This window comes from Natrix helvetica, assembly GCF_964273705.1.
Source record: "Natrix helvetica genome assembly, chromosome: 4".
Lineage (NCBI taxonomy): Eukaryota > Metazoa > Chordata > Lepidosauria > Squamata > Natricidae > Natrix > Natrix helvetica.
The window spans coordinates 139387448-139415174 of record NC_138550.1 but is presented as its reverse complement, the minus strand read 5'-3'; the positions used below and the strand labels follow the sequence as shown (position 1 = coordinate 139415174).

Below are 27727 nucleotides of genomic sequence, written 5' to 3'. Positions count from 1 at the left end.
TGAGAATTGCCATGTAGCCTCCCAAATTTTGTTCTTGATGAAATCATCAAAAACTGTATGGGCATAACAGTTGTTGATGATTGTCATTTTAGAAAAAGCAGATAGTATAGTGTATAGGATTAATTTATAAGGTATTTTTGGCACATGTGAAGTTGAAATTTGATTGCTAAATGTGAATTATAAATATTGATGAATAAATGTATTTTCCCTCACCTGTGGTGAGGGTAATCTAACAGGCAGTATTTAAAAGGAAATTTCTTAAAGATTTAACTTACTAAAAAATATTAAACTGTCCTATAGAGTAAAATGAAGTAAACAAATTTGGATAATTTTGGTGACCTTGTAATTTTTTGGGAGTTTTTATTTTTTTTTAGAATAGTCCATGTGCATTGTCTATTGAGGGAGGCACTAAAATTAGATTTCAAGACCAAGCATTATTTTTGTGACTTCTAATTACGCGGTCAGAAAAAAAAAATCTGAAAATGTTGGTTCTGAAAGGTAGATTTATTTTTATTGTTTTACAAAAGCAAGTATATTGCCATCATACAGTACAGTTTGAAATGCCAATATTTTATTAATAATTATCAGTTTAGACATTCTTCCCAAACACTGTTGTTTTCCTAGTAGCTTTAAAAAGATGTTTTAATCTATGTTTTAGATTTTAATGAATGTTTTAGAAATGTTAAGTGCTACAATGCAAAGACAAATTGATTTTTTTTTAATTTGGAAGGAAGCAATCCATTTATCAATTTTTAAAATTGGAAGAAATACTCTGATGCTTATAAGTTATTAATTATATATACATAAGACAGGGGTGTGAAACTGCCAGCCAGTGGGCTGGATGCATCATGCGTAGGTCATGCCCACCCCAGCTCCGTGAAGGGGAAAAAGTCACGGAATGTCATGTGACAGCATCCGTGACATAGGAGATATAAAAGTTTATTTGAAAAAAAAAATGTAACATTGACATTTAAAAGTCTGGATTTATTATATTTTCCATTTCATAACTGGTTTCAAATCTAAAATGAGATGCCATGAAAATATCATTGCATTATGAAATTTCTTCCCATTTATAACAGTAATTCTGAATATAATGCACACTATCTGCATTGCCACAAAATGAATAACTAAATAATCAAATGAGGATAAGATCAGAATATTACTATTTGGGATGCTACAATACAGCACAACTAAAAACTGAGTACATCATACTTAATTTTTAAAAAAAGTTTGCTTCTAATTCTCTGAGATTATTTTCATATTAAGCAAATCTAAAGTGTTCAAAATATTCATAATTAGCATGAAATAAAGTTACACAATTATAGGATAAAATATGAATTCTATAGCTCATTCTGTCTTCTATTTGAACATTTAATGTATATTTCAAGAAAGATAAATTAATGCTGTAAATACAGTATATGCTGGGGTGATTTTCTTTTTTATTATTTAACAGCATTTTTTTTCAATGTCAAATTCCCTAAAATGAATAGGCTTTTCAAGGAAATTTGGTATGAATAGAATGGGAATATTATTTTTTTCCTACAACCTATAGAAGGCTTGATTATCATTGAAATAAATCCTCTTTCACCAATTTCAACTGGTATAAATCATAGTGGAATTTGACCAGTTTTAAATTAAGAACATTTTAATCAATTGTGAAAGGGGAAAAGAAAAAAATATTTCAAGATTACATACAGCTGGTTTGGTTATCACTATCTGGTTGCAGAAAACAGTTTAGCCAGTTCAGTTAGCAGGAATAACCAAATGAGTAAGGCTGAGCTAGGAAGCATTTGATACACACTACTCAGTCTCTGTAACATCATGGCATATGGTATATGACATCTGAAGAGAAAGTCCACAGCATATCAATATACAAGTTAAAGTTTTACTATAATTATTTTTTTCCTCCTCCAGAAGTTATATTCGTTTAATAACTTGTCCCGCTTCATTGCTTAAAATTTTTGGCTCAACAGCATAGATCCAAAGGAAGAACCACCAATATACAACATGAGTGTAAAACCTTAGATCTTCATGACTCAAGATGGCAACTGTAGTAGAAAGTCTATTGACATGTTGATCGTATCATCCTGGTATTGAGAGGCTGAAGAGGCCGCCAGTTGTCCACTAAAGGACAGTGAGGATCTTCTGCGCTATTGCTAGAAAGGCTACGCAGCTTTAACATCTATGGAGGAAAAAGAAAGAGATTTCTAAGACCAATTTAGTTACAAATCATCTAAAAAGACATTCAAAAGATACTAGAATGACAATTTCCTTTAAAAAGTTGTCAGAGTATGTTCAAGGGGGGAAAATGCAATACAACCAGGGGTGCGTTCCTGCCGGTTCTAACCAGTTGAGTAGAAGAGGTTCCACAAATCTACCATGCTGACTAGAAGCCGTTCTAGTGGCGAAAGGAAGGAAGAAAGGGTGGGGCTTCTTCAGAGGACCCAAGGCAAGAGCAGCGTTGAAGCCCTCTCTGAAACAGCTGGAAAAGGTATGTGTGGGAAGGGGAGGAATTCAAACTTCATCCTCCTGGTGCTGGGTGGGGATTTGGCCAAAGGCTGGAGGGAAGGACCTGGCTCACTTGTGCTCTCCCTCCCCAAGTGTAGTTTGATTGCAGGAGGAGCCACGTTGCCTTTTCAAACCTGTAATCAATGAAGCTGGGCTAAAGTTTTACATAGCCAATCTGGGGAAAGTGTGTGTGCTACAGCATGGCTTTTCACCTGGCTTCCGGCCTCCTCCTGTGGTCTCCTCAGTGCTCGCTCGTGCTCTCCCTCCCCAAATGTAGTTTGATTGCAGGCGGAGCCACGTTGCCTTTTCAAACCTGTAATCAGTGAAGCTGAGCTGTATTTTTACCCAGCCGATCTGGGGAAAGTCTGTGTGCTATAGCATGGCTCTTTGCCTGGTTTCCTGCCTTCTCCTGTGGTCTCCTCAGTGCTCGCTCATGCTCTCCCTCCCCAAGTGTAGTGACTTCCTCCCCAGGTTCCCATCCATTTCCCCCACACACACACACAAACACACAGCTGAATAAAGCTATGTGACAATCCAGCCCAGCTTCACTGATTACAAGTTTGAAAAGGCAACATGGCTCTGCCTCCAATCAAACTACACTTGAGGAGGGAGAGCACAAGCAAGCACTGAGACGACCACAGGAGGAGGCAGGAAGCCAGGCAAAGTGCCAAGCTGTAGCACACACACTTTCCCCCAGCCCCTTTCTTTCAGAAGGGTCAAATCGGCTCCCCTCCAGCTTCTCTGCCTCTCCTCTCACCCCAGCCTGCCAGCAGGAGGTGAGTGCGTGGGCTTTATTGCATTCCAGGCATTTCCCATCCAGACAGCAGGCTGCATTTGCAATGGGGAAGATGTTTGAGGAAGGCAGCAGGAGAATGGGGGGGGGGGATGGCAGAGGAGCTGCTTTCAAGTCATTGGAAAAGATATCCAATCCAACTTACAATCAGTGAAGGTGTGTGTGTGTGTGTGTGTGTGTGTGTTTGAGAGAGAGCGAGTGAGTGAGTGAGAGAGGGAAGGCGGTAGGAGAGATAATCCAATCCAACTTGTGTGTGTGTGTGTGTTTGAGAGAGGGGGAAGGGAGGGAGAGAGGGAGGAAGGAGGGGAAGGGAGAAGAAAAAGAAAGAAGGAAACTTCTTTCGCAAAGGAGAAAAACAAATGCTGTTGCTTTAAATCGGAACTGAGCATGCCTGGCTGTGGAATTCTGGGAGTTGAAGTCCACAAGTCTTAATAACTTTAAATTGAAAAGGTGCAGGAAAGAACAATTTGGTTATATGTTATATGGTTTTATGTTTTTGAAGTTTTGGAGTTTGTGCAATATGAGCATTGTGTTTCTAAAACGGTTTAGATGATTCCCTGCTTGTGAATGGAGCCAAACTTTCTCTAGGGTCATTATCTCATCTCTATCTGGCAGGCATGTGGAATGAACCTCAGGCAGGTTTCTTTGTTAGCAGAAAGAAAGAAAAACAGCACACCAATTTAGGGCTAGAAGGCTATTAGGGGGTAAGCTAGTCCAACCCCCTCCTGGAAACTTTACATTGTATGGATTATTTTGGTGCCTCTAACAGAGAAGAAAATTGCCAGAAAGGAGAAATCGTTTGCTAGGACAAGGCTGCCATGCAGAGGAAGGTAGAGATAGTCCTTGACTTATGACTACAACTGAGCCCAAAATTTTGGTTGCTAAGCAAGAGCGTTGTTAAGTGAGCTTCACCACATTTTACCCAATCAATGACATCTCCTGGTGAGTGACATCAAGTTGGCCACTCCCACCCAGTCACATGATTGCCAAGCTACTCCCACAAAACAGGCACACCTACAGAATAGGTTCTAAAAAAAATTGAAACCCACCACTGAATACAACCATTGTTATTTATTTGTTGTGTAAAGTTCTGCTTGGCTTATTTTCTACAGAACCTCTCACCCAAGTAGAAATGAACTCTTACTTGTTGGATTCAATTGTTTATGTATTTGATTCAATTTTTAAACATTCTTTAGCTAACCAATGGTCTATTCTAGATTATACTCTTCTCAGGTAGAGAAGGCTATCTGGGGTTCAGGACCTATCACAGTCCACATAGCAATTCTTCCCAAACACTGAAATAAAGTTTTGCCTAATTTAGATAACAACCATGTTAACTGATTTTCCTTTCCTGGAGATCTATAATTCTTTCTTATAGATCTCCTGGATCTATATTTCTTGGTAAGTAATTGCCTGGGTATCAAGAACTTTCTAATTACAAATAAACCTCTTATCTTTATTTCTCTGATGGGTTTCCCTCAAATTGCTACTCTAAATATCTTATCTATTTTGTTTCACGCCATTTAAAAAGTCTTAGAAGGATAAATATAACATATTAAACAGATTTTGATTATTACAACTGATCAAAGAGCTTCCTGCAGTAATATAAAGATCTGCTTTGTTTGCTCAGCTTTTTTACTAGATTGTTGCAAAGCAAGAAAAACAAGTTTATCGGTCTTTATTTATGAATGACTTACTCTGCACTTCGCCCTTTTTGGAAATGACTTCAGTTAAAGCCAATAGACTTCAATTCTACATAAATAGCACAAGGACTAGAGTGTGAGGCTTTATGAAGGGTTTGATTCCTAGCTCAAGAAACCTAAGCAAAGCACACTAGTATTTTGTTTTTTCAGAAAAAGTTTAACTAGGAAATGGGAAATTAAAAAATGAAATAGTTTATGCAAGACACTATGAAAAAGGAATGTACATCTTTCTTCTGAGTGCTTCTTTCTATAATAAAATTGATAAAGGATAGTGTCATTGTCTAAATAAAAAACTCGTATCTGTTGGAAATAATATAATCGCCAACCACTTTTATGAAACTAAATTAAAATTTGAGATTCAAGATATGCAAGTTTGATTAAGTTCTTTAAAAAAAAGATCTTATTTAAGAAAACATTGTTGTACTGATTTAAGGTAGGCTTAAACTTTATGTTTATAAGGTAGCTGAGGGATCTTGGAGCGCCATTATTTTTTTAACATGGTAGTAGTATAGAATTTTTCCCTATAGGGCTTATGTCAAAGGCATACCAGAAAAATAACAACATCAGGTGATCTCCCGTTGTTACAAGAAAGGAGCTTGTGATCTCCTGATACAAATCTCCTCATGATAGCCCTGCTTCCTGGAATGTCCATGTGAGTTTTAAAGCCCTGTGATCTCTTTGGACACTTTGATAAGCACCAGTAAAAATGGAGCCTCTTGGAGTTAAGCTCTACCCCAAGCGTGTCAAACTCAAGGCCCGTGGCCTGTATCCGGACCACGGGGTACTTAAATCTGGCCCGCAGGGAAACAGCGAAGGACCAGCCCGCGGTGCTCCTGCCAGAGAAAATTGCCTCCCAAGCTCCATTTTTAGCTGCCATGGCCTCCAGCAACCGTCTGCCAGTGAAAATGGAGCTTGGTAGCATCCAAACTTGGATCACGTGACCATGGGATGCTGCAACGGTCATAAATGTGAAAAATGTTCATAAGTCACTTTTTCGGTGATGTTGTATCTTTGAATGGTCACTAAATGAACTGTTGTAACTCAAGGACTACCTGTAAAATGCCCTTAGGTTCTCGCTTGTCACTCTGATTCATTTGCTTTAGAAATTATCCAATATCTCTCATGAATACAGTGGCACAATATACCTGGATATACCTGGATCATGTATATCATTTATGATAAAGCAAGATTATACTTACTAACGAACACAAGATACATTTAAACTTGCACAAAATAAATACACAAAAGTAATAACTAATTTACCTGCTGCTCATCAACACTTATGGGCTCTTTCATAACAATCCAGGTAACACACTCTTCACACGGAGGCGTTGTAAAAGAGCCTTGATAAGTATAGTAAGTTCGAATTTGAGGGAAGAGGATGGATGGATCAAAGTTTGGAAAAGGAGCCTCTTTTCCCTTAAAGAAATCAGAAATAACATAATTAAATTCAGTGACAGAGACTAGAAAACTCTCTACAATCAAGATTTATTATGACTGGATGATGATGATCATTTGTATAAATCGCTTCCAGGTGTAGTTGAGATCACAGAATACAAAAACTAATAAACATTTTAGTCTAATGTCTATCAGCAGTCAAAAGCTATTCCAGATTTACCTAACATTAGATATCCCTATTTTATTAAGTCCGCGTTTATTTTAGTAAGTGTCCCCAAGTCAGTGACGTGTGGTGAGGTTTATGGCTGGTGAGGCTGGTGACATCGTCGGGAAGGCGGGGAATGGGGCCACGTGTGCAGGAGGCTGAGGCAGCCTCAGCCTCCTGCACAAGTGGTCTGATTCCCTGCCTTCCTAAGTCAACATGAAGGGGACCGCAGAGCGCGAGCTGGCGGAGCGCGCTCCGCGGTCCCCTTCATGTTGACTCAGGAAGGCAGGGAATCAGACCACTTGTGCCTTTTCCCTTTTCCCTTTTTTTTCTTTTCATGGTGAGAGAGGTGAGGCTCTGTCTCCCCTGCCTCCCCTGACCGCACGTCCCTGCCCCAAGTAGTTTGAAATATGAATCAAAATTCCTGTGTCTGAAAACCTTCCTTTAAATAATCTTTCATTTGTTCCACTCTCATTAAACCTCCCATGGGAAATTGTCAGCTATTCATTTTTTAAAAAAGATTTTTTACAAGCTTCAGATGTTCCTGTTGTCCACATGTTTCATGCTAGTTCTCAGTACTAGTTGTTACTTGCCACAGTGAAGTTTCACATAAGCCAGGGTTCCAAATAGCATCCAAAAGTAAATCAGAGTCCAAGGCAAAGTATTGCTCAAAGTTCCAATTTATTAAGAGAGCCATGTTGGCACATCATAACCATAGCATTGCTTGGCTTGTTGTGCAAATACAGTCATTAAGCTTCATAGGCATGACTTATGGCTTAGTATGACAACTAAAGCCAACTAACTGTGCCTTATTCAACAAATTAAGAATACTGTAGTTTGTCATGTGTTAATAATAGCATACTTTTTATGCATTATCTAATTATGTTAGCTGCCTTTATTGAAACATATTAGGTTAATCATGTTAGAAAACTTGTTATTGAGTAGAATCTTGTTTTCCATACCTTTGTTTTAATAGCATCTATTTCTTCCATAATTCTTTTCATTTCTGGCTTAGGGTTTTTTCCTACCTGTCATGCAGAAGTCAGATAGTGAGCAACCATGAAAGGTGATTATCTTCCAAATTGCAACAGTATGCAGAATGAATTGTTAACTATCCCATATGTCCATTTAATTAGTAACATTTGGGGAATATCTTACAACCCCTACCAATAAGACTAAGTATAAAAACTAAAAGAGAATAACATTTGCCTGATTGGTTGGTGTTATTTAATGGTGCTCTGTTTTGCACAACCAGAGTATGATTTTAATTTCAGTGAGTGTTTCTGGACTTCAGGAAACATTTTGGTAGTAGTGCTGAAAGTGAAAATAATTGAAAGTATTCACAAACTAAACTAAACTTTCACTAATTGGTACTCTCCAGCCGTGTTTGACTACAGATCCTGCTATCTTCATTGATTATGGTTCTTTATATTTTGAGCCGTACTGGCTGAGAATAATGAGAGATAGCAATAGCACTTAGATTTATATACCTCTTCACTGTGTTTACAGTCCTCTCTAAGCAGTTTACAGAGTCAGCATATTGCCTGAGTGCTAAAGAGACATTTACATGGTAACAGCACCTTGCAAAGCCAAGAAGACTGGAGTTAACCCAGACTAACAGCCTGTTGTTGGGAAAGGTGTTGATTGCCACAAAGCACTGTATACATTTGTGGTGTGTCCCTTCCTTGGAAAAGGAAGAATCTTCACACAGTATTCCATGTATTAGAAGGAAACCTAATACTATGGTGGACTTTTTCCTCAAGCTTAATTAGAAATGAGAAAGATAAGACAGTACACTCAATCCAGTGGTGGGATTCAAATAATTTAACAACCGGTTTACCCAAGGTCAAGTTGGCTGTTGCGAGAGGCATGGCCCATCTCCATCCTCCAGCTCTGTCACAAATAAGGGATGAGTCTTCCATGATGGCTAGCCTGACCCTGGGTGAACCAGTTGTTAAATTTCCACCCTTTGCCAAAAGGCTGTTTCTGGGAGTGCTTGTCTGCATGTTGGTCTTGTAGCTGTTTCAGCCTTCTGGATGCTGCTCCTTGAAGAAGCAAAGTTTACAGGCAAGGAGAAGGGGGGTCACTATAGAGACAAGGAGTTGATGTTCCCAAAAGCTCACATGGGAAGGTGAAGTATTGGGGGGAAGTGGAGGGAGATATTACCCCCTCCCCATGGAGCTGCGTGCAGGGGGTGTTGGTCAGTCTGCGGGCAAAAGTGAGAGGGATGAGGAATTATGTTGGCAGCACAATCAAAGCTGGGTCCAATGCGGTGTTAGTTTGGCCAGGCAAATTATTATCCCCCCCCCCCCCCGCTATCGAAATGAATCCTGGCACTGTGCTACACTGCAATGGAGAAACTGACAATGGAGCAACCGGCACAAGAGAATGAGGAGGGAAAGGGGTCTTTTCCTTTCATCAGTCCAGCTGCTCCATTGCCCATTTCTCTATTGCAGCGCAGCACCCAGGATCCACTTTCATAGCGGAATGGGGGGAGGTAATTTAATAACCAATTTGCCCGAATCGGTGAGAACCAGCTGAATCTCACTACTGACTCTGTCCATTAGTGTGCCATATGATGGGGGATTAGAGGAAGGTAGAGGATAGCTGTTGGCATTCTGTATGTTACAGTCCATAGTAGCACCAAGAAGGTATGTGGTGCATAGTGAAAAAGAGAAAGCATCATTGTTCAAAGCAGATACAATTTTTGGAGCCACAGCTGAAGATTGCTGTGAAAATGTGCATAAGAAAATAGCAATCAGAACTTACTTGCATTAGAATGGCTATAATAGCCACGCCATCAGTTTTTCTCAAAGCATCAGCATAATTACTATAGGAGGAATTCCAGTGTACCAAATGAATCTAAAAACAAGGAAACATTATAGTTAGATATCAAAAAAGCCTTAACAGAACTTGGTGAAATTTCATAAAATTCTCTTCATTTCCCAGAAGCCATCTGACTCTCATTACCAGGTAATCAATAATAATCAATTTAAACATTTAAAAAATGTTAAAAACCAGAAACACGCATACTGTATTATGCAGTATCTAAGTATTTTTGTTCTTTTACCGTGTTTCTCCGAAAATAAGACATGTCCTGCTAATAAGCCCAATTGGGCTTTTCAGAGCATGCGCCATAATAAGCCCTCCCCTGAAAATAAGCCCGCCCCCAACTGTTTAAGCGCATGGCAGGTGTGGGGGGAAGCAAGACGCGTATCCTAGCGCTACCAAAGACTGACAGCTTCACTGCGTTCCTCGCCCTTTCGTCCATTGAATCCCCTTGTAAAAATAACCTCGCGAGTTGAACTCATGAGGTTTTTTTTACAAGGGGATTCAATGGGTGAAAGGGCGAGCAACGCAACGGAGCTGGAAAGGTAAGAGGCACGCCTCACTTCTCCCCTCCCCACCTGCCACCCCTCACTAAAGGGACAGCGGGGAGGGGAACCAGGCAGGCTGCCTTTACCATTGGGGCGAGGTGGGCAGTGTTGGGCCACGAGGCGCGCCTCTTACCTTTCCAGCTCCATCGCATTCCTCGCCATTGTGTTCAGGGAAGCCCCTGTTAAAAAAACTCTTCTCGCAATTTCAAGAAATTTGATTGAACTTGCGAGAAGGGCTTTTTTTTACCCGCCACTTCCCTGAGCACAATGGCGAGGAACGCGACAGAGCTGGAAAGGTAAAAGGTGCGCCTCACTTCTCACCTGCCCTAGAAAATAATAAGCCCTCCCCTATAATAAGCCCAAGGCCATATTTCGTGGGGCAAAAGAAAATAAGACCCTGTCGAAAATGTTTAAAATGATAGGGTCAAAAGGTAAGATTTCACAAAATTGCCAAATTTACATTAAATGATTTTTGTTCTACTATTTTTCTCCAACTTATCTTGGAGCATCTTACAGACTTTAATACTAATTCTCAGACAATATGAGTAGTGGCCAAGCAGATGTGAGATGATGAAGAGTTATCACACACCTTTGGAAGCATATAAAATATATTGAGCACCCACAGTTTAATTATTTTCATAAGAACAATTTTCATAAAATCAAAATACTATAAAAATTCCTATAAGTGGTGCTTTCAATGTATCAACTTATAATGACTGGCAAACAAATATATAGTATATAATATGCTTTTTACAAGTTACATATTCGGAGTCAGGACAAATTTTATGCTATAAACACATATGCATCTACATGCGTATATATAATTAACACTTGCGTTTCTAAATATGCCCAGTCAATTTCCATTTCCATTTTAAAAAAGAAGAATGCTGCATTAACCACTATGTATCCTGGTTACACAGATATCCTCATCTGTATACTGACACCAGGGGTGGGTTCCTGCCAGTTCTAACCTCTTCTATAGAAGAGGTTCCACAAATCTACAGTGCCGTTTAGAATCGATTCCAGCTCCCTCCCCCGCCCGTCCGGACATCATCAAGATGAAGAGCGAGAGGAGGAATTCTGGGAGTTGAAGTTCACAAGTCTTAAAGCTGTCAAGTTTGAACACCTCTGGGGGTTTTTTCCTAAAGGGTTAGGGGTGCAAGGGTCTTGTAACTTGACAGCATTAAGACTTGTGTGCTTCAAATGCCAGAGTTTCTGAGCCAACATGACTGGAGGAGGAATTCTGGGAGTTGAAGTCCACAAGTCTTAAAGCTATCATGTTTGAATACCCCTGGGGATTTTTTTCTAAAGGGTTAGGGGTGCAAGGGTCTTGTAACTTGACAGCATTAAGACTTGTGTGCTTCAAATGCCAGAGTTTCTGAGCCAACATTTTGGTTGCTAAGCAAGAGCATTGTTAAGTGAGTTTCACCACATTTTACGTTGGCCATGCCCACCCATCACATGGCTGGCAAGCCACTCCCACCCGGTCACATGGCCGACAAGCCACTCCTACCCGGTCACATGGCCGGCAAGCCACTCCCATAAAGCAGGCCACACCTACAGAAGAGGTTCTAAAAAATGTTGAAACTCACCACTGGCTGACATAGATATTGATGCTACCACCCCAGTCTTCTTATATTCTCTGCTCATTTGGGATTCTTGAAAAGATTGGATCTGAACTTTCAAACTGAGCTCCAACTCTATTTGCCTGCCATCCATTTCCATGTGTCAATTGGAGTTTTGATTCAAACCATGAATTATTATCTTTTCACCAGAAGAAATAACTTGTTCATTTGTGTAGGACAAATTCAATACTTCAAAGACTTAAAAAATGTTGGCACTAAAAGTATGCATCAAACATTAAACTTCATGTCCTATATCAAGGGCGTCAAACTCAAGGCTTGTGGGATGCTTAGAGCTGGTTTGTGGGCCCACCCTGGAAACAGCAAAGAAATGAACAATGGTGCCTCTGCCAGTGAAAATGGAGCTCGGGAGGGCTCGGGAGTCCTTCCAAGCTCGGTTTTTGCTGGCAGTGTTTGCAGGAGGCCATCGTAGATAAAAACAGAGGTCGGGAGCCATGACAGGCACCTCCCGACACAAGTGACATTGAACTGGCCATGCCCACCATGGCCATACCCACCCCCGGCCTGCTGAGGTCAAACACAACCCTGATGCGGCCTTCAATGAAATCAAGTTTGACACCCCTGTCCTACACCTTTGGCCACTGACCTCAATGGAACCTGATGGAAATTGCAATTCAACCACATCTAGAGGACAACTGACTGTCCATGTTTGCTGAACCTTTATTAGACTATCTGCACATGGTTTTCTACTGGCAAGGGGAGATCTTCCAGTATTTCCTGCAAAACCTACTCACCTCTCCTGCATGTCTTTTTGCATCCACCACGTGCTCTGAGCCTTTGTCGCTGGTAGCACCCCAGTGGATGTGAAGCTGACGGAGTCTGTAAATCCCAGAGAGTGGTCCTCCCCTAAGCACTGCAAAGAATAGTCTAGATTAACAGAAGATTTTGCTGTGCCATAACAAATGGTATAACCATTACATAAGATGAATATTTATGAACATCTCTTGCCAATATGACTGATGGCAAAGAGGACATCTCATCTTCCAGTGCATTTCCAATCCAATGTTCATAAGACAGTGCATCCTTGGCCAGGCACCTATCTCTAACACATTGGCAAGTATGTTGTGACACTTAGCATCTCCCTTTTTCTGCCTTAAGATTCTAAGTAGTATTAGGTGATTGGTTTATCCATAACTGAATGTATTCTAGGAAATATTTTGATGCAGAAGAAAAATGTCCATTGCTTTGGCCAGGATCAAGCCATTCCCCCAAGCCCAACTGATCATCAGATCGAGTCTTACAGTGATTTGTCATGATATTTTTCCAGTATTGGGAACAATGCATGTACAAGATACACATTGTCATCTAACAGTAGATGATAACTATGAACGGGCAGTATGATTGAACTCACACATTTGTCACTTCTGACTTAATTAACTTTATGCACGTCAAGTTAGAGTGGCCTTTGCCCAAAATTCATATCCTTCCTATCTATAAATAAATGTTGTCTTTCAACTTAATGAACAACTAGATGTAGCAGCAAGAAAGGACCTGAAATGTAAGGTAACTTTTCCTATCGCAGAAAAATCTTTGGAAGCTTCCTATATGCAAGACTTTATTCAGTCAATGGATAACAAAAAAATTACATAATACAACATGAAAGGTAAATCAAATAGAGCCAGTTTGATTTAGTTGTGACACTTAGCACCAGGCTAAAAACGATAAGAGTGTAGTTATAATCTTGCCTTAGGCATGAAAGCCAGATGGGTGACTTTGGACCAGTCACTCTCTCTGTGTTGTTGTTGCAGAGAAAATAGGAGGAGAAAAGAAGTAGGGTTAGGATTTGAATTAGGAAGGCAGAGGGACACATTTCCCTTGTAAAATTGTACTAATTAGGGTTGCAATGTTTCCCTTGGGTCTCCCTCCCACCTTACTTGCAGTAACCAAGATTGAATTGATGTGGCCCACGTTTCCTGCTTTAAAAAGTATCAAATCACAATACATAATCAAAGTAATGATGGTCTTTTAATAGTTCTGACCAGTCTGCATTATTCAAGATTAATAGGGAGATCACATGAGCATCTGGTAAGAGTCATGTGAGCAGGTTTGGCCAATCCAACATTGTAAGAGCATGATGTTTGGAATGGTGAACCAGGGAAGGTCAGCAGGACCTCTGCCAAGCAAATCTTCTGGCTGCTCATGGAAATCCAATTCTCTGGTGACAAAGTTGGCACCATCCAATCGTACTTGCATCACAAGCAGCTTCATTCGGTTTTCCTGGAGGTGGAATTAAGGGATTATGATGATCCTGCACCGGGATGTACTAAGGCGGGTTTATTGATAATTGTTGAGGAATACGTCAATACGTTTCCATACAAGTCTTATGCTGGTATGATATGGAAATGCTTTAGGGGCAAATTTTTCGCTTTCTTCCACATCACCAAGGGCACCTGGACTCAAACTGATCTGCACAGATGATTCTCTGGGGGATTTTTCTGATTTGCAGGTATGGACCTTGTAGGTATCTCAATATAGAGAATATTGCCTCCTCGATATGTTTTAAATACATAAAACCAATTACCATTATTAATTATAAAAGCATTAAAAATTGTATTTAAACATTTAATTATAAAAACATTGTGACAAAAGTTAAAATTATAAAAAACAGAACAAACAAGGAAATAATAGCAAAGGGATGTTAATAATGGAGCCACCTCAAAAGTTCACCTGTCCCCTAGGGTCCCAGGCTTGCTGGCATAATCAAGTCTTAAAGGACTGTGAAACTCAAAAGTGATGAGGCCAGTATCACCTGATAGTAGATTCTGCAATGTGGGAACCACCACAGAAAAGGCCCACTCCCTAGGGCCCTAACTCTCTAGCTGACAGAACCTCTAACATACTCTCTCTGGTAGGCCTGATGAGACAAGCAGGTAAAGAGATGGGCGATCCTCAAGAAACCCAGCTCCAAACCATAAAAAGCTTTAGAGGTCAATAAAATACTGTGAATTGGAAGAGATAGGTAACCAATGCAGCTTGCAAAGAAACACATATAATTGCTCGTGCCACCACATTTTGCACCAGCTGAAGTTTCCAGTTACTCATCAAGGACAGTCCCACGTACAGTGCATTGCTGCAATCCAACCTGGAGGTCATCAGGGCATGAATGACCATCAGTAAGGACCCTTTGATCCAGAAAAAGGTGTAACTGGCACACAAAACAAAGTTGTGCAAAGGTCCTCCTAGTCAACACTGCCACTTGCTCACTAAACTAGAGTGATGACTCCAGGAGGACTCCCAGATTGTGTAGAAGGTCTGTTTGGGGCAGTGCAATCCCATCCTGCACCAAAAATGGTACAGTTCCATCACCAAGGGGGAGTGGGGTTATCTCAAAATCCAAGGCCACTCAGTCTTACCAGGGTTTGGTTGAAGTCTGTTGCTCCTCATCCAGACAGCCTCCAAACCGTGGGATAAATACTCACAGCATAAACAATCTTGTCAGGAGCAGAGATGTACAATTGAATGCCATCTGCATATTGATCATATATCACCCTATGGCAATGGATGAGCTCATCAAGTGTCTCACGTAGATGTTAAATAGGAGGGGGAAAAACAGCAACCCGTGGAGTGCACCACATATAGGGGCCAAGGGCAGGATCTTTGTTCCCCAATCATCACCATCAGGAATTAATCCTGAAAACCAGCAATACATCATGCCACTGTCTACCAGTCTTTTGAGTCAATCCACAGAGTTACCATGGTCGATGGTACTGAAAACTGCTAAAAGGTCAAGTAAGGTAAGAATGGATGCACATCCACCATCACACCCATACCAGAGATCATCCAAAATCGCGACCAATGCTGTTTCCATTCCACTCCCAGGCCTGAATCCTGATTGAAAAGGATCCAGGTAATTAAAATATACCATTATAAAGGAACATGAAACTGAAAGGCAGGAGCTCAGAAAAGCATGTGTTGCTGGGCTGATGCCATGGCTCTTTCCTTCTGAAGTTTTTCTCCTACATTTTTTTTTAAAAAAGATGCTCAGTATAAAACACAAGCCAAGATAATGACAATGTAATTCTACCCCGTGTCCACTTCTGTAGTCAGATGAGAATGTCTACTTGATTAAGATTTCATTTCCCTATCTCAATGTCAAAGTCAATTAAGAGAAATGCAACCAGTGAATGAATTTATAGGCAGATCTGTACAAAAGCATTGTGCACTTCATCCCCAAGGCAAGCACCAAACAGGATAAAAGTCATGTGATATGGATTGACCCACTACTGTGGCCTTCTAGCTATGGAAAAAAAATATTTGCATTAAAAAAATTAGTATTTCCAACATATCAATAGAATTCTTCTCTCCATTTGCACTCAACTGAACTGCCAAGAGCTATCATTTCACAGAACTGTTTCCTGCACAATTAGGTCTCTATGTCTTGCCTTTTGTTTTAGATACAGTCATGAGGTTAAGGTAAAGGTTCCCCTCGCACATATATGCTAGTCGTTCCCGACTCTAGGGGGCGGTGCTCATCTCCGTTTCAAAGCCGAAGAACCAATGCTGTCTGAAGATGTCTCCGTGGTCATGTGGCCGGCATGACTAAATGCCAAAGGTGCACAGAACGCTGTTATCTTCCTACCCAATAGAAAGGCGGTTCCTATTTTTCTACTTGCATTTATTACATGTTTTCGAACTGCTAGGTTGGCAGAAACTGGGACAAGTAATGGGAGCTCACTCCGTTATGTGGCACTAGGCATTCGAACCGTCGAACTGCCTACTTTTCTGATCGACAAGCTCAGCGTCTTACCCGCTGAGCCACCATGTCCCTTTTGTGATGAGGTTACCTAAGTAATTTCTAAAATACTCATAACTTCTCTTAGTACTTATGTCTAATTTTTCACATTTTGATGCCATCATTAGATACAAATTATCTTTGCAATTATGGTTCACTGTGGACTAACTGCCACCAAATTTCCAACATGTCAGTAACTATCCTTTTTGCTGACTTGCTTAAATCTCCCATTAGTTATATGGAATATTTCTTTTCTGTTTTTTCTTTTTGTTTGCTTGCTGCTTCTTTAACAGAGAAGAAAGATAAAGAGGCAGCCTTGTGACTTTGTGCTGTCTGAATAGAAAAATAACATGGCATCTTCTATATGTATACTAATTCCAATAGCATACATCATCTATTAAATCTGAAGGAAACAGACTATTTTTCAGGGGTGTATGCAATTACCTTATCATGCATCTTGCTGTCACCGGAAGCAAGTATTCCACCTTACTCACCAAGAGGGCCAGCCTTGAAGAGAACAATGGTAGAAGGGCAATATTGTTCCAGTAGTTCCTTTGCCAAGAATATGGAGTTGTGTGATCTGTTTCTTCCTCAATTTTACAACTTTCAAAAGTAAAATAAACAATCCAAATATGTGTCAAACATATAGGGATAGTCCTTGCAAACTCAGTCAATGATTATTTCAAGCTTTTATAAAATTGTCCTTTGAATACAGATGAGCATGGTTTCTGGCGGTCCAGTCTTAGATTTCCTTTTATTATGTTATTATTTTTAAAAGAGTATAAAAATATCCTTTAATGTAGTTGTTCTCAACCTTCCCAATGCCGCGACCCTTTAATACAGTTCCTCATGTTGTGGTGACCCCCAACCATAAAATTGGTATCTCGGTTCCTAAGACCATCGAAAATATATGTTTTCCAATGGTCTTAGGCGACCCCTGTGAAAGGGTCATTCGACCCCCAAAGAGGTCCCGACCCACAGGTTGAGAACCATTGCTTTAATGCATCATTAAAGAAAATGAGGCAAATTATATTACATGCACATTTGAATTTATAGTGTATATGTCTAAGGTAAAGGTAAAGGTTCTCCTCGCACATACAGTATGTGCTAGCTTTTTCTCAACTCTAGGGGGCGGTGCTCATCTCCATTTCAAAGCTGAAGAGCCAGCGTTACCCAAAGACGTCTCCGTGGTCATGCGGCAGGCATGACTAAATGCCGAAGGTGCCCAGAAAGCTGTTACCTTCCCACCAAAGGCGGTTCCTATTTTTCTATTTGCATTTTTACATGCTTTCAAACTGCTAGGTTGGCAGAAGCTGGGACAAGTAACTGGAGCTCACTCCGTTACGTGGCACTAGGGATTTGAACCGCTGAACTGCCAACCTTTCTGATTGGCAGAATTGAACAGTTTATAGAAAAATATATTCACGATATGGAGTAATGCTGAACCAACTGAATGATATGCCTGTTCCACATGCTATCCAGATGTTAATTACAATAGTAATTGTCAAGGTCAACCCATTCCTTCTGCTTTTAGGATGTAAGATAAATAGTCCTTCGTACAGAAGATGTCTTCAAACAGCAGACTATTCTCTGTAAAAATAAAATAGGCAAATATTCCACTACAACGGTTTGTCAAAGCTAAGCCAATTTGATCAAAATCACAGAAAACCCAACATCATACTGTAAGCGACAACTCTATTATGCTAGGACCTGCAACTTCCTCATTAACTCATTTCACCCAGTTTTAAATCCTATTCAGTTCAGTTCAGACCTGCAGAATTCACTGCTATCCAGTGTGGTGGTAGCCACCAATTTAGACATTTTTAAAGGAATAGAGAAGATAGGTGTATAAATGGGTATTCTATTTTCTGATTCATATGCAGCATGCTTGTAAGCCCGCTGCAAAGGAGACATGGTGAAAAAGTACTTTTCTGTCCATCCTGCAGAGTTGTTTAATGTACTTGATTGGCTACTATTTATTTGTATAAAAATAAAGGTCAGTGCTGCATTCTTCAGCCATGGAATAAATGCTATTAATAACTTGCTAATAAAAAAAATCTTCAAATGCTTATCTATTGTCCTCACAGCAAAAGAGAGGAATTCAAACATTTTTCTTAACTGCAACATTATTATCTAGGTCAGTAGTCCCCAACCTTTTTGGCACCAGGGACAGTTTCATGGAAGACATTTTTTCCATTGAGGGAGGGGGAGGGGGATAGGAGGAGTGTGCAACCTAGATCCCTCATGTGCACTTTACAGTAGGGTTTGTGCTCCTATGACAATCTAATGCCTGATGATTTTAGGCGGTGATGCTAGCATGGGAAAGTGGCTGTAAATACAGATGAAGCTCCACTCGCTCACCAGTCACTCACCTCCAGCTGTACAGGCCCATTTCTAACAGCCCATGGACTGACACTGGCCCGGGGATTGGGGAACCTCTGGTCTAGGTCACATTAAAAAACATTTTTTTGAAAACCATGTTTTTTTAAACTATAGTACTCTAGTTCAGAGGGTGGCTCAGTGACTTAGATGCTGAGTTTGTCCATCAGAAAGGTCAGCAGTTCAGCAGTTTGAATCGCTAGCGCCGCGTAATGGAGTGAGCTCCCATTACTTGTCCCAGCTTCTGCCAACCTATCAGTTCGAAAGCATGTAAAAATGCAAGTAGAAAAATAGGGACCACCTTTGGTGGGAAGGTAACAGCGTTCCGTGCACCTTTGGCATTTAGTCATGCCGGCCACATGACCACAGAGACGTCTTCAGACAGCTCCGGCTCTTCATCTTTGAAATGAAGATGAGCACTGCCTCCGAGAATTGGGAATGACTAGCACACATATGCGAGGGAAACCTTTCCTCTAGTTCAGTCAGTTCCTAACAAAAAAGTACAACACCGAATAGTATTGTGTGGGGAGGACCTTGAAAATTCATTATTTAAAAATATCCTTAGTACATTATGTTTTCAGTGAAGGGCACAATATGCAGATCAGGAAAAACAATCTTCTATCTTAGAGACCCACAATCTTTAGTAAAACCAATGAAAGCCTCTATGACCAGCCTATAGAGTAGTATCCTTCTGCAAATATAATTGAGTTTTCCTTACAAATGGGATATTCATCAATACATAATTGACCAAGCCAGGAATGTTATCCCTCTTCACATAAAGTCGTGGGAAGGCCACACTATATTGCTACAAAGGTTTGAAAAGCTTCATATATTGTCAGTTTTTCAGCGACAGGTGACAATCACAAGTGAAAACAAAGGAAGTTCAGCCCTCCCCTAGGTACAAGTGAGGGCTTTGCAGTTTTGTTTTATGATTTAAAAAAAAAATAACAGTATAACACAGTTGGCCATGTCAATAACAATGCAATTAACAGGTCCAAGAATAAATAGACCGTTGGCATGTTCTTTGAAATAACGGTCAGTAAAGGCAGTTATGAACATTGAACAATGATACCATGGACTTTTCTGAGATGAAAATGCCTAACTAAAATACTGCTCATTTTCATAGTGGCAAAGAGTGCCATTTATTTCATGAATTCAGGTCACGTTGAATTCAAAGAGAAGAGATTATTCCAGCGTAGCATTCTGGAAGCAATCTCAGTTTTGACCTAAAATGCCCCTGCCCATGAGTTTTAAGTCTAGGCCTCCAGTGATACTAACCACACATTCTTTTGCAGCCTAAAAAGGAGAAAGCACCCGACTCCTGTGGGCAGAAAGCCGATCACTGCCACAATCCCAGAGGGCCTTTGTTTGAAGCAACATTCAAGTCCTTTGACTGCCAGCAATAGCATGGAATTCCAGAGTTAATGCTACCGCAGAGCTCAACCTTTTGTGTCAGAGTATTGCTGGTCTCTCATCAGTGATTAATATCTATGTACTCGAATACCCAAGGATAAAAGTATGTTAAGGCATAGGGCAAAAGGCTTAGCTTTGTCTTTTCTTTAGCTGGCATTGTGATGTTGGCCAACTCAGAACACCATCTCTCCTTTTCAGCTTTGGAATTCTGTTCATTTTGATTGGGATTATTGAAGCACCCATACAAAAGGACATCGTAATCAATTAAATGTAACAATGCAAAAAAAAAAACCCCAAGGACTATAATACATGAAAAATAGATGCATTCTGTTGCAGCCATACAATGCAAGGAGACAAGCGAACAAAAAGGCACATGGTTTGTTCCTTCTCACAACAGCATCAATAGTAGACACTCCAATGAAAAATATGTAACCTTATAGCCAAGAACTACTCCAACAAGAGAATAGATAAAAACTGTCATAGAGGACCATCACAAAATACAAATATTAAATTGGCACTGCAGCAACCCACACACACAAGCAAGTAAATACATTTCTGTACTGTACATGAGTGTGTAGGTTCTAAACATTTGAAAGCAATTACAGTTCAGGAGGACTGTATCTTACCTGTGCTGTTAAAACAAATCTTAAAATCGTATCACTACTCCAAGTATGGTCAGTGTTCCTATATTTTGTTTAAAAGCAAAAAGCTGCTGTTCCACAACTCCTTTTCCATTTTCTGAGAAAAGACTATTGTAAAAGACCCTACTAGGAAATAAAAATCAACTTCATGGGAAAGGGCTAACGAGAACATTTTGATATTTAACCACAGATGCACATGGAAAGAATCGTGCTGATCACAGTAAAATGTCATTCTTGCAATCTGTTTTCATGTGAATTGCAAGCTTAATCCAATCAAATACTGTGGCAGCAAAGCAGTGGTGGGTTTCACATTTTTTTAGAACCTCTTCTGTAGGTGTGGCCTGCTTTGTGGCAGTAGCTTGCCGGCCATGTGACTGGGTGGGAGTGGCTTGACATCCATGTGACCAGGTGGGAGTGGTTTGCCATCCATGTGACTGGGTGGGCATGGCCAACTTGTAAAATGTGATGAAACTCACTTAACAACACTCTTGCTTTGCAATCAAAATGTCGGCTCAGAAACTCTGGCATTTGAAGCACGCAAGTCTTAAAGCTGTCAAGTTACAAGACCCTTGTACCCCTAACCCTTTAGAAAAAAAAACCTCCAGGGGTGTTCAAACTTGACAGCTTTAATACTTGTGGACTTCAACTCCCAGAATTCTTCCTCCAGTCATGTTGGCTCAGGAACTCTGGCATTGAAGCACGCAAGTCTTAAAGCTGTCAAATTACAAGACCCTTGCACCCCTAACCCTTTAGGAAAAAAAAAAACCCAGGGATGTTCAAACTTGACAGCTTTAAGACTTGTGGACTTCAACTCCCAGAATTTTTCCTCTCGCTCTTCATCTTCATTATGTGCGGACGGGCTGGAGGAGAGAGCTGGAACCGGTTCTAAATGGCACTGTAGATTTGTGGAACCACTTCTATAAAAGAGGTTAGAACTGGCAGGAACCCACCCCTGCAGTAGAGACTAACATTCCCAATCATCTTAAAGGCTTTAAAATAGTTGAATGAAACTATTGGAAATATAGATTAGGATTCATTCCAAGCAAGCAGAACCTGAATTTCCCTAGAAGTGATGTACAATTTGGCTGCTTGGAATTTTTGCTTACGATTGTTTATCGCATTTATCTAATTGTTCATTATAAAACCTATTTTATGTTTTTATCTTTAAATTTCTTTGTGCCCTGGTGACTTGCTTCTTGATTTATGATTGCTTTCTAAGCAGCTTTACCCTTTTTTGGATAGAAAAGGGATTTATTTCATTTCTTCTTGTATAAACAAATTATACACATTTCCACGAGGAGAAAAAGCCGAGAAAGGAGGTAGAGACAAGAAAAAATATATAGGGAAATTATAATTAATGAGGTTCTAATTAAAAAGGCTGGGAAAGGTAAAAAGAAAGAGAAAAATGACTTCCAAAGGTGAATGGACTCAGTTACAACAGCAATGAATGTAAGGAGATAATGAATGATCAGATTAGGGACAGACCATCATCAAGGAAATCGAACTATGCAGTTGCTAAGAGTCAACAATGACTTAATGGCATATTATCAATCAGTCTTGACTTGGTAGTATAACAGCCAAGTACAATAATGCTTATAGAAGAATGATTTTTGATAAAATTGATGGCTAGTGGCTTCTTATGTGAGTTGGTGGGGCGGGGAGTTGGAGCCAGTTTTTTTATTCCCGTTAACTCTCTGAACAAATCCCTGCAGTTTTCTCCACAAGAGTTTTAAAGTGGTTTCCCATTGCTTCCTTCCTAGAGAGGAGAACTGGTCCCAGGTCACCCGGCTGGTGTTGTGCCTAAGAACTCACAGTCTTAGGATCGCTAACCTGATACCTTAACTATTAACCATACTGGCTCTTTACTTTAGGTAAAGATTCCCTCACACCTGTGTGCTAGTCATTCCTGACTCTAGGGGGCGGTGCTCATCTCCGTTTCAAAGCCGAAGAACCAGCGCTGTCTGAAGACATCTCTGTGGTCATGTGGCCAGCATGACTCAACACCAAAGTCACCTTCTGTTACTTTCCCACCAAAGTTGGTTCCTGTTTTTCTACTTAAATTTTTACATGCTTTCGAACTGCTAGGTTGGCAGACACTGAGACAAGTAACAGGAGTTCACTCCATTACGCAGCACGAGGGATTCGAACCGCCGAACTGTTGACCTTTCTGATTGACAAGCTCAGTGTCTTAGCCACTGAGGCACCGCGTCCCTTTAATGCACTTCAATTCTTAAATTACATGACTGACAAATACTTTCCAGCATGATCTACCCATCATGTGATCAGATTGGGATGCAAAACCAGGAGGACTGCCCCTATCATTCTACAACAGAACAAAGACTGAAGAGCAAAATAGTAACAAAATCCCAACTTTGCTGAAAAGCATTGAGTTTCAAAATGATTGCAGACTTCCTGTAAATTGGCTGTTGACATGGATGGCATATCTCTCGAAATTGGAAGAATATCCCGAGGGGCAGAGGAAAGTAAATAATCCAACCAGCACAATACGCAACAAATCACTCATCTTCCCCCAGCTGTTCCTGTGTTCAGGGAGATGAAGCCTTCCTTAGAAGATCATTTCACACCAAGGATTTTGTAGGCTTAACCCTGATTACTTTAGGCTTACAAGTACATTTGCAAACATTTACCAAAGTAAACTTACCTGAGCGATCAAAAGTATCATCAAATGTAATCCGCAATGTTTTCCCGGTGTTTCTTATGTTCTTAGCTGCTCCTGGATCGTAGCCAGTAAACCAAGGCAAAAGAGCAGGGTCCTTGAAGACATCTTTGCTAAGAATTGCAACAGGTGACTGGCTGTTCCCTTTGGCTATTGGGTAAGATGCATGCCAGTTATCAGGTCCTGGGAGGGAAACATGCCAAGGCAAAGGTGTGTCATATCTTGTGCCATATGGCAGCCGTTTCCAACAAGTTGCCCTTCAGCTATTTTGGTTTTTTAACCCCAGATGGCTACAATGCCTGTTCCAATATCTGAAGGATATGAGGCTGGAAAAGTCAAATGAACAATGTGAAGCCCTACCTGATCCCAAGATGATTTAGTCTTTTTGAATTACTTTAAATTACCTTTTAAAGAGTCTTTATATCTTGGAAGCAAGGATTAGTGTTACAGTTTCAACCATTCTTTCTATTCCTCCTTAGAAAACAAGAAATTAAAACTAGATCTGAATTTAAAACATAGCCCCCAGTCCCGGATAACCTAACAGGAAATCTCAACAAATTCAGTGAGGTTACCTTCATATATAGACTCGTGTAGAAAAAAATTAAAAAGCATGCAGTGCTATTGATAATTTTCACACTGCATAAACTTTTGCTAATTAGAAGCAAAATGGGTGAAGTTGCTAAATATATTCCACCAACTTTCTGGTATAGGAAAACTTTCATTTACTGATATAGGAAAACTTTCATTTATTTAAACCTCAAAGAAAATTGTTAAGGCTGTATGACCCTCATAGGAACTACAGACTATAAGGATTCTGCTTAGATTTCTTCCTCAAACCTACTTTTTAGAGTAAAGTTAAAAAAAATGTTTGGAAATCAGTTCTGCATCTATGCAACACAAAATTCCAAGGTGAGTCCCTGGAAATCTTAACACAACAATCTTTTGCATGTCTACTATAAATAGGCCATATTAAAGCCAAAGGGGCTTTTGTTCAATTGCCTTTCAAATTATTTACTTTAGAACAGGAAGGATAGCAAAACTATATATTTCTAAGACGTGGCAGGGTTACTATAGCACCACTTAATTGTAGGCAGAGGCACAGTGTTATACAAAGCTGTGAATCATGTTTTTTTACGGCTATATATCTCAAGCCTGGGATCTAAGTGAAAAACAGGTTCTGGGATGTCATTCTGAGTGTACAGACTAATTCTATCTCCTCATGGGGTACCCTTCAGAGATTTTTTCCTGCTGATTGAGAATGACAAGAGTGCTACCAGAGTAGACAAAGGTGTTACATATTCGGGAGAGTTATTATAGGGCAGGGAATGATTAACTGGGGAGAATGGGGTTCCCACATGGAAGATTTTCTGCCTCTTTTTAAATTTAAACATACCTGCCCAAGCTACTTGCATCCCCTTCTCTCAAGAACAATTATAGCAAGGAAGAAAACCTGATTTTACCCATCAGGCAATTGCCACAATAGGCCTCCTGAAAGCCTATTTCTATTGAATTGCATATATTGAATTCCAGACTCATAAGCAAAGAAAATTGCTTATTACATTTAGGCAACAAAAACGGAATGCACAGGTACAGTATAGGTGGTACCGTGCTCAATAGTAGTAACTGTGAGAGGGATCTTGGAGTTCTAGTGGACAGCCATTTAAATATGAGCCAGCAGTGTGCAGCAGCTGCCAAAAAAGCCAACACAGTTCTAGGCTGCATCAACAGAGGGATAGAATCAAGATCACGTGAAGTGTTAATACCACGTTATAATGCCTTGGTAAGGCCACACTTGGAATACTGCATTCAGTTCTGGTTGCCACGATGTAAAAAAGATGTGGAGACTCTAGAAAGAGTGCAGAGAAGAGCAACAAAGATTATTAGGGGACTGGAGACTAAAACATATGAAGAACGGTTGCAGGAACTAGGTATGTCTAGCTTAAGAGAAAGAAGGACTAGGGGAGACATGATAGCAGTGTTCCAATATCTCAGGGGTTGCCACAAAGAAGAGGGAGTCAAACTATTCTTCAAGGCACCTGAGGGTAGAACAAGAAGTAATGGGTGGAAACTAATCAAGGAGAGAAGCAACTTAGAACTGAGGAGAAATTTCCTGACAGTTAGAACAATTAATCAGTGGAACAGCTTGCCTCCAGAAGTTGTGAATGCCCCAACACTGGAAGTCTTTAAGAAGATGTTGGATAGCCATCTGTCTGAAACGGTATAGGGTTTCCTGCCTAGGCAGGGGGTTGGACTAGAAGACCTCCAAGGTCCCTTCCAACTCTACTATTGTATTGTATTGTATAAAATTCCCCTTGACAGGGCCCTATTTTTCTTTCTTTTTCTTTTTCTCCCAGTTTTACTGCATTATTTGAGTCAATAGAAATTTATATAACATTAACTGGAGATTATTGATACTCTCATATTTAGATAATTTAAACTATTAAAAATAAATCTGTTTATACCAGTATTAATTATCATAATATGCCTGAAATGTGAAAAACATTCTATGTTGTTATTGTTTTTAACAATGATTAGTATAAATTAATGAGAATAATGTAGAGTGCTTTAACATTTCAAAGTCTGAATAGTACTAGAAAAAAAAAGTCTTGCTCAAATAATCATATGTAACAACACAGTGGAGACTGTAGTATTTAAGTATTAAGTTTTAGATTGAAGCTTAACCCTTAATGCTATGTATAAGAAACATATACATACATACATACAAAATGTATAACTGTATAACAAATGGTTTGGTGCATTTTGTATTTGTTCTTAATACGATGTTCAGCTTTAATTTAAACAACTTTATAACAGTATTGGTATCAGGATTGGCATTTTAGAAATGATAATACTAGCAAAAAGAACAAAAGCAACCGTACTGGAATATGCACCCTTATTTGCACATGCACACAACAAGGTTAGGCAAATTGAACCCTGCACATATTTTAATCTCCAAATTGCCATCAGTCTCAGCCTGTAAGGGCAACAGCAGGAAGCCATGGAAATTATAATCCAACAAATTTGCAACCATTTGGGGGGGGGGGTGTCACACTATATATTAGCCATTCATAAAAACTATGGTCTGCTCTTAGACTTCAGCAGATTACAGCCTTTTTATCCTGAAGTCTTTCCTTCCACAGGGAAGGAGTCAGAAAGTCGAGATGGCAGCCATATCAAACGATCAAAAGCCCCCCCCCTTTTTTTCATGGGTCACATGCCCATAAAAAAAGGGGGGGCAAGGTTTGATTGCATGTTTGTGGTCACTATCTTGTCTTTTTCAAGACACATGCATGGGTGCCCCCCAGCTACCCTGTCTGGAACGTACCACCTTGCTATAGTGAATGTACTGCTATAGGATACAGCAGGTGAATGGCAGGAAATCTCTAGTGTGTCCAAGCACTAGAAGAAAGCTGTGATAAGCACATTGATCTTTTAAGAACCTAGAGTCTTCTGTGCTTTTCCTATGATAATAAATAAAAATAAAAATTGTTCTTCTTCCAACAGGACATTTTATAGTGCGTGCAAAAAGGGGCTATTTTCAGTCTTTGGCATCCTCAATTACTAACAAGGATGAGGCAACGAACAATGAGAGTCTTCCATCAAAAATCCAGAAAAGTCCAAAATTCAATACTAAGATAGATAAGCAAACAACCTGGTTAATTTGGCTTCCCAAATATATTCCACCTAAGAAAGAACCACTTAGCCTTGCAAGTTGCTTCCAAGTTATCACCCCAAGAAACATTTCTTAAACATCCTTCACTGTGTCGAGCAAGAACTCCAATAAATCTACAGCCAGGTTTTCAGTGGGGATGATGGGAGTTGTGGTCCATCATACCTGCAATGCACCCCAAAAAGGAAAGCCTGACGGGGTGTGAAGTATCTTTGAGAACTTATGCCCTATTTGATAGCATCAAAAAGAGTGGAGTGACCAGGTAAGGCGGCCTCTCGGAGACACATGAATCCCACGCCCGAGAGTTTGGAAAAACGCTTCTTCCCCAGTTCGGTTGAATGCTGCGGGGGACCACGGAGCTGCGAGGGAAACTCCTGCCCCAAATAGCCTTGCTCGATTGGGATGTGTGTGCAGTTAGAGGGGCGAGGCAGGATGGCTGGGGACTTCTTCCCACTCACCGTTTTCCTTGCTATAGCCCCAGGTCAGGGCATCGCCGGTCGACTGCTTGCGCATCGTCCTCTCTCGGGGGCTTCAGCACCGCTGGCTGCGAACTTCTGACGCCCGAGCCATTTATAAGGCTCAGCGAAC

General features: G+C 40.2%; 1 protein-coding gene across 2 annotated transcripts; it reads right to left on the bottom strand.

Moving 5' to 3' along the window:
* Positions 1-489: 489 nt before the first annotated feature.
* LOC309391806 (carbonic anhydrase 3-like) lies at positions 490-27727 on the bottom strand. 2 transcript variants are annotated; one of them, XM_081952578.1, is made up of 7 exons: positions 27598-27727; positions 23455-23652; positions 12362-12480; positions 9377-9469; positions 7570-7635; positions 6268-6423; positions 490-2182 (listed from the first exon to the last, which is right to left on the bottom strand). In XM_081952578.1, exons 1-7 carry the CDS (start codon positions 27650-27652, stop codon positions 2063-2065), a joined length of 807 nt encoding a protein of 268 aa, XP_081808704.1. In that variant the 5' UTR covers positions 27653-27727; the 3' UTR covers positions 490-2062. The 2 variants fall into 2 exon arrangements, with proteins under 2 accessions (XP_081808704.1, XP_081808705.1); XM_081952579.1 differs by lacking the exon at positions 7570-7635.

What these genes read in the sequence shown, in the direction of transcription:
- LOC309391806 (XM_081952578.1), bottom strand. Translation starts at nt 27,652, where the DNA reads ATGCGCAAGCAGTCGACCGGCGATGCCCTGACCTGGGGCTATAGCAAG. An exon ending in CAAAAAGACATGCAGGAGAG is followed by an intron (nt 9,470 to 12,361) that starts GTGAGTAGGTTT and finishes CCTTGTTTTTAG; the next exon opens with ATTCATTTGGTACACTGGAA. An exon ending in TAGATGCTATTAAAACAAAG is followed by an intron (nt 6,424 to 7,569) that starts GTATGGAAAACA and finishes GATTTCTTTAAG; the next exon opens with GGAAAAGAGGCTCCTTTTCC.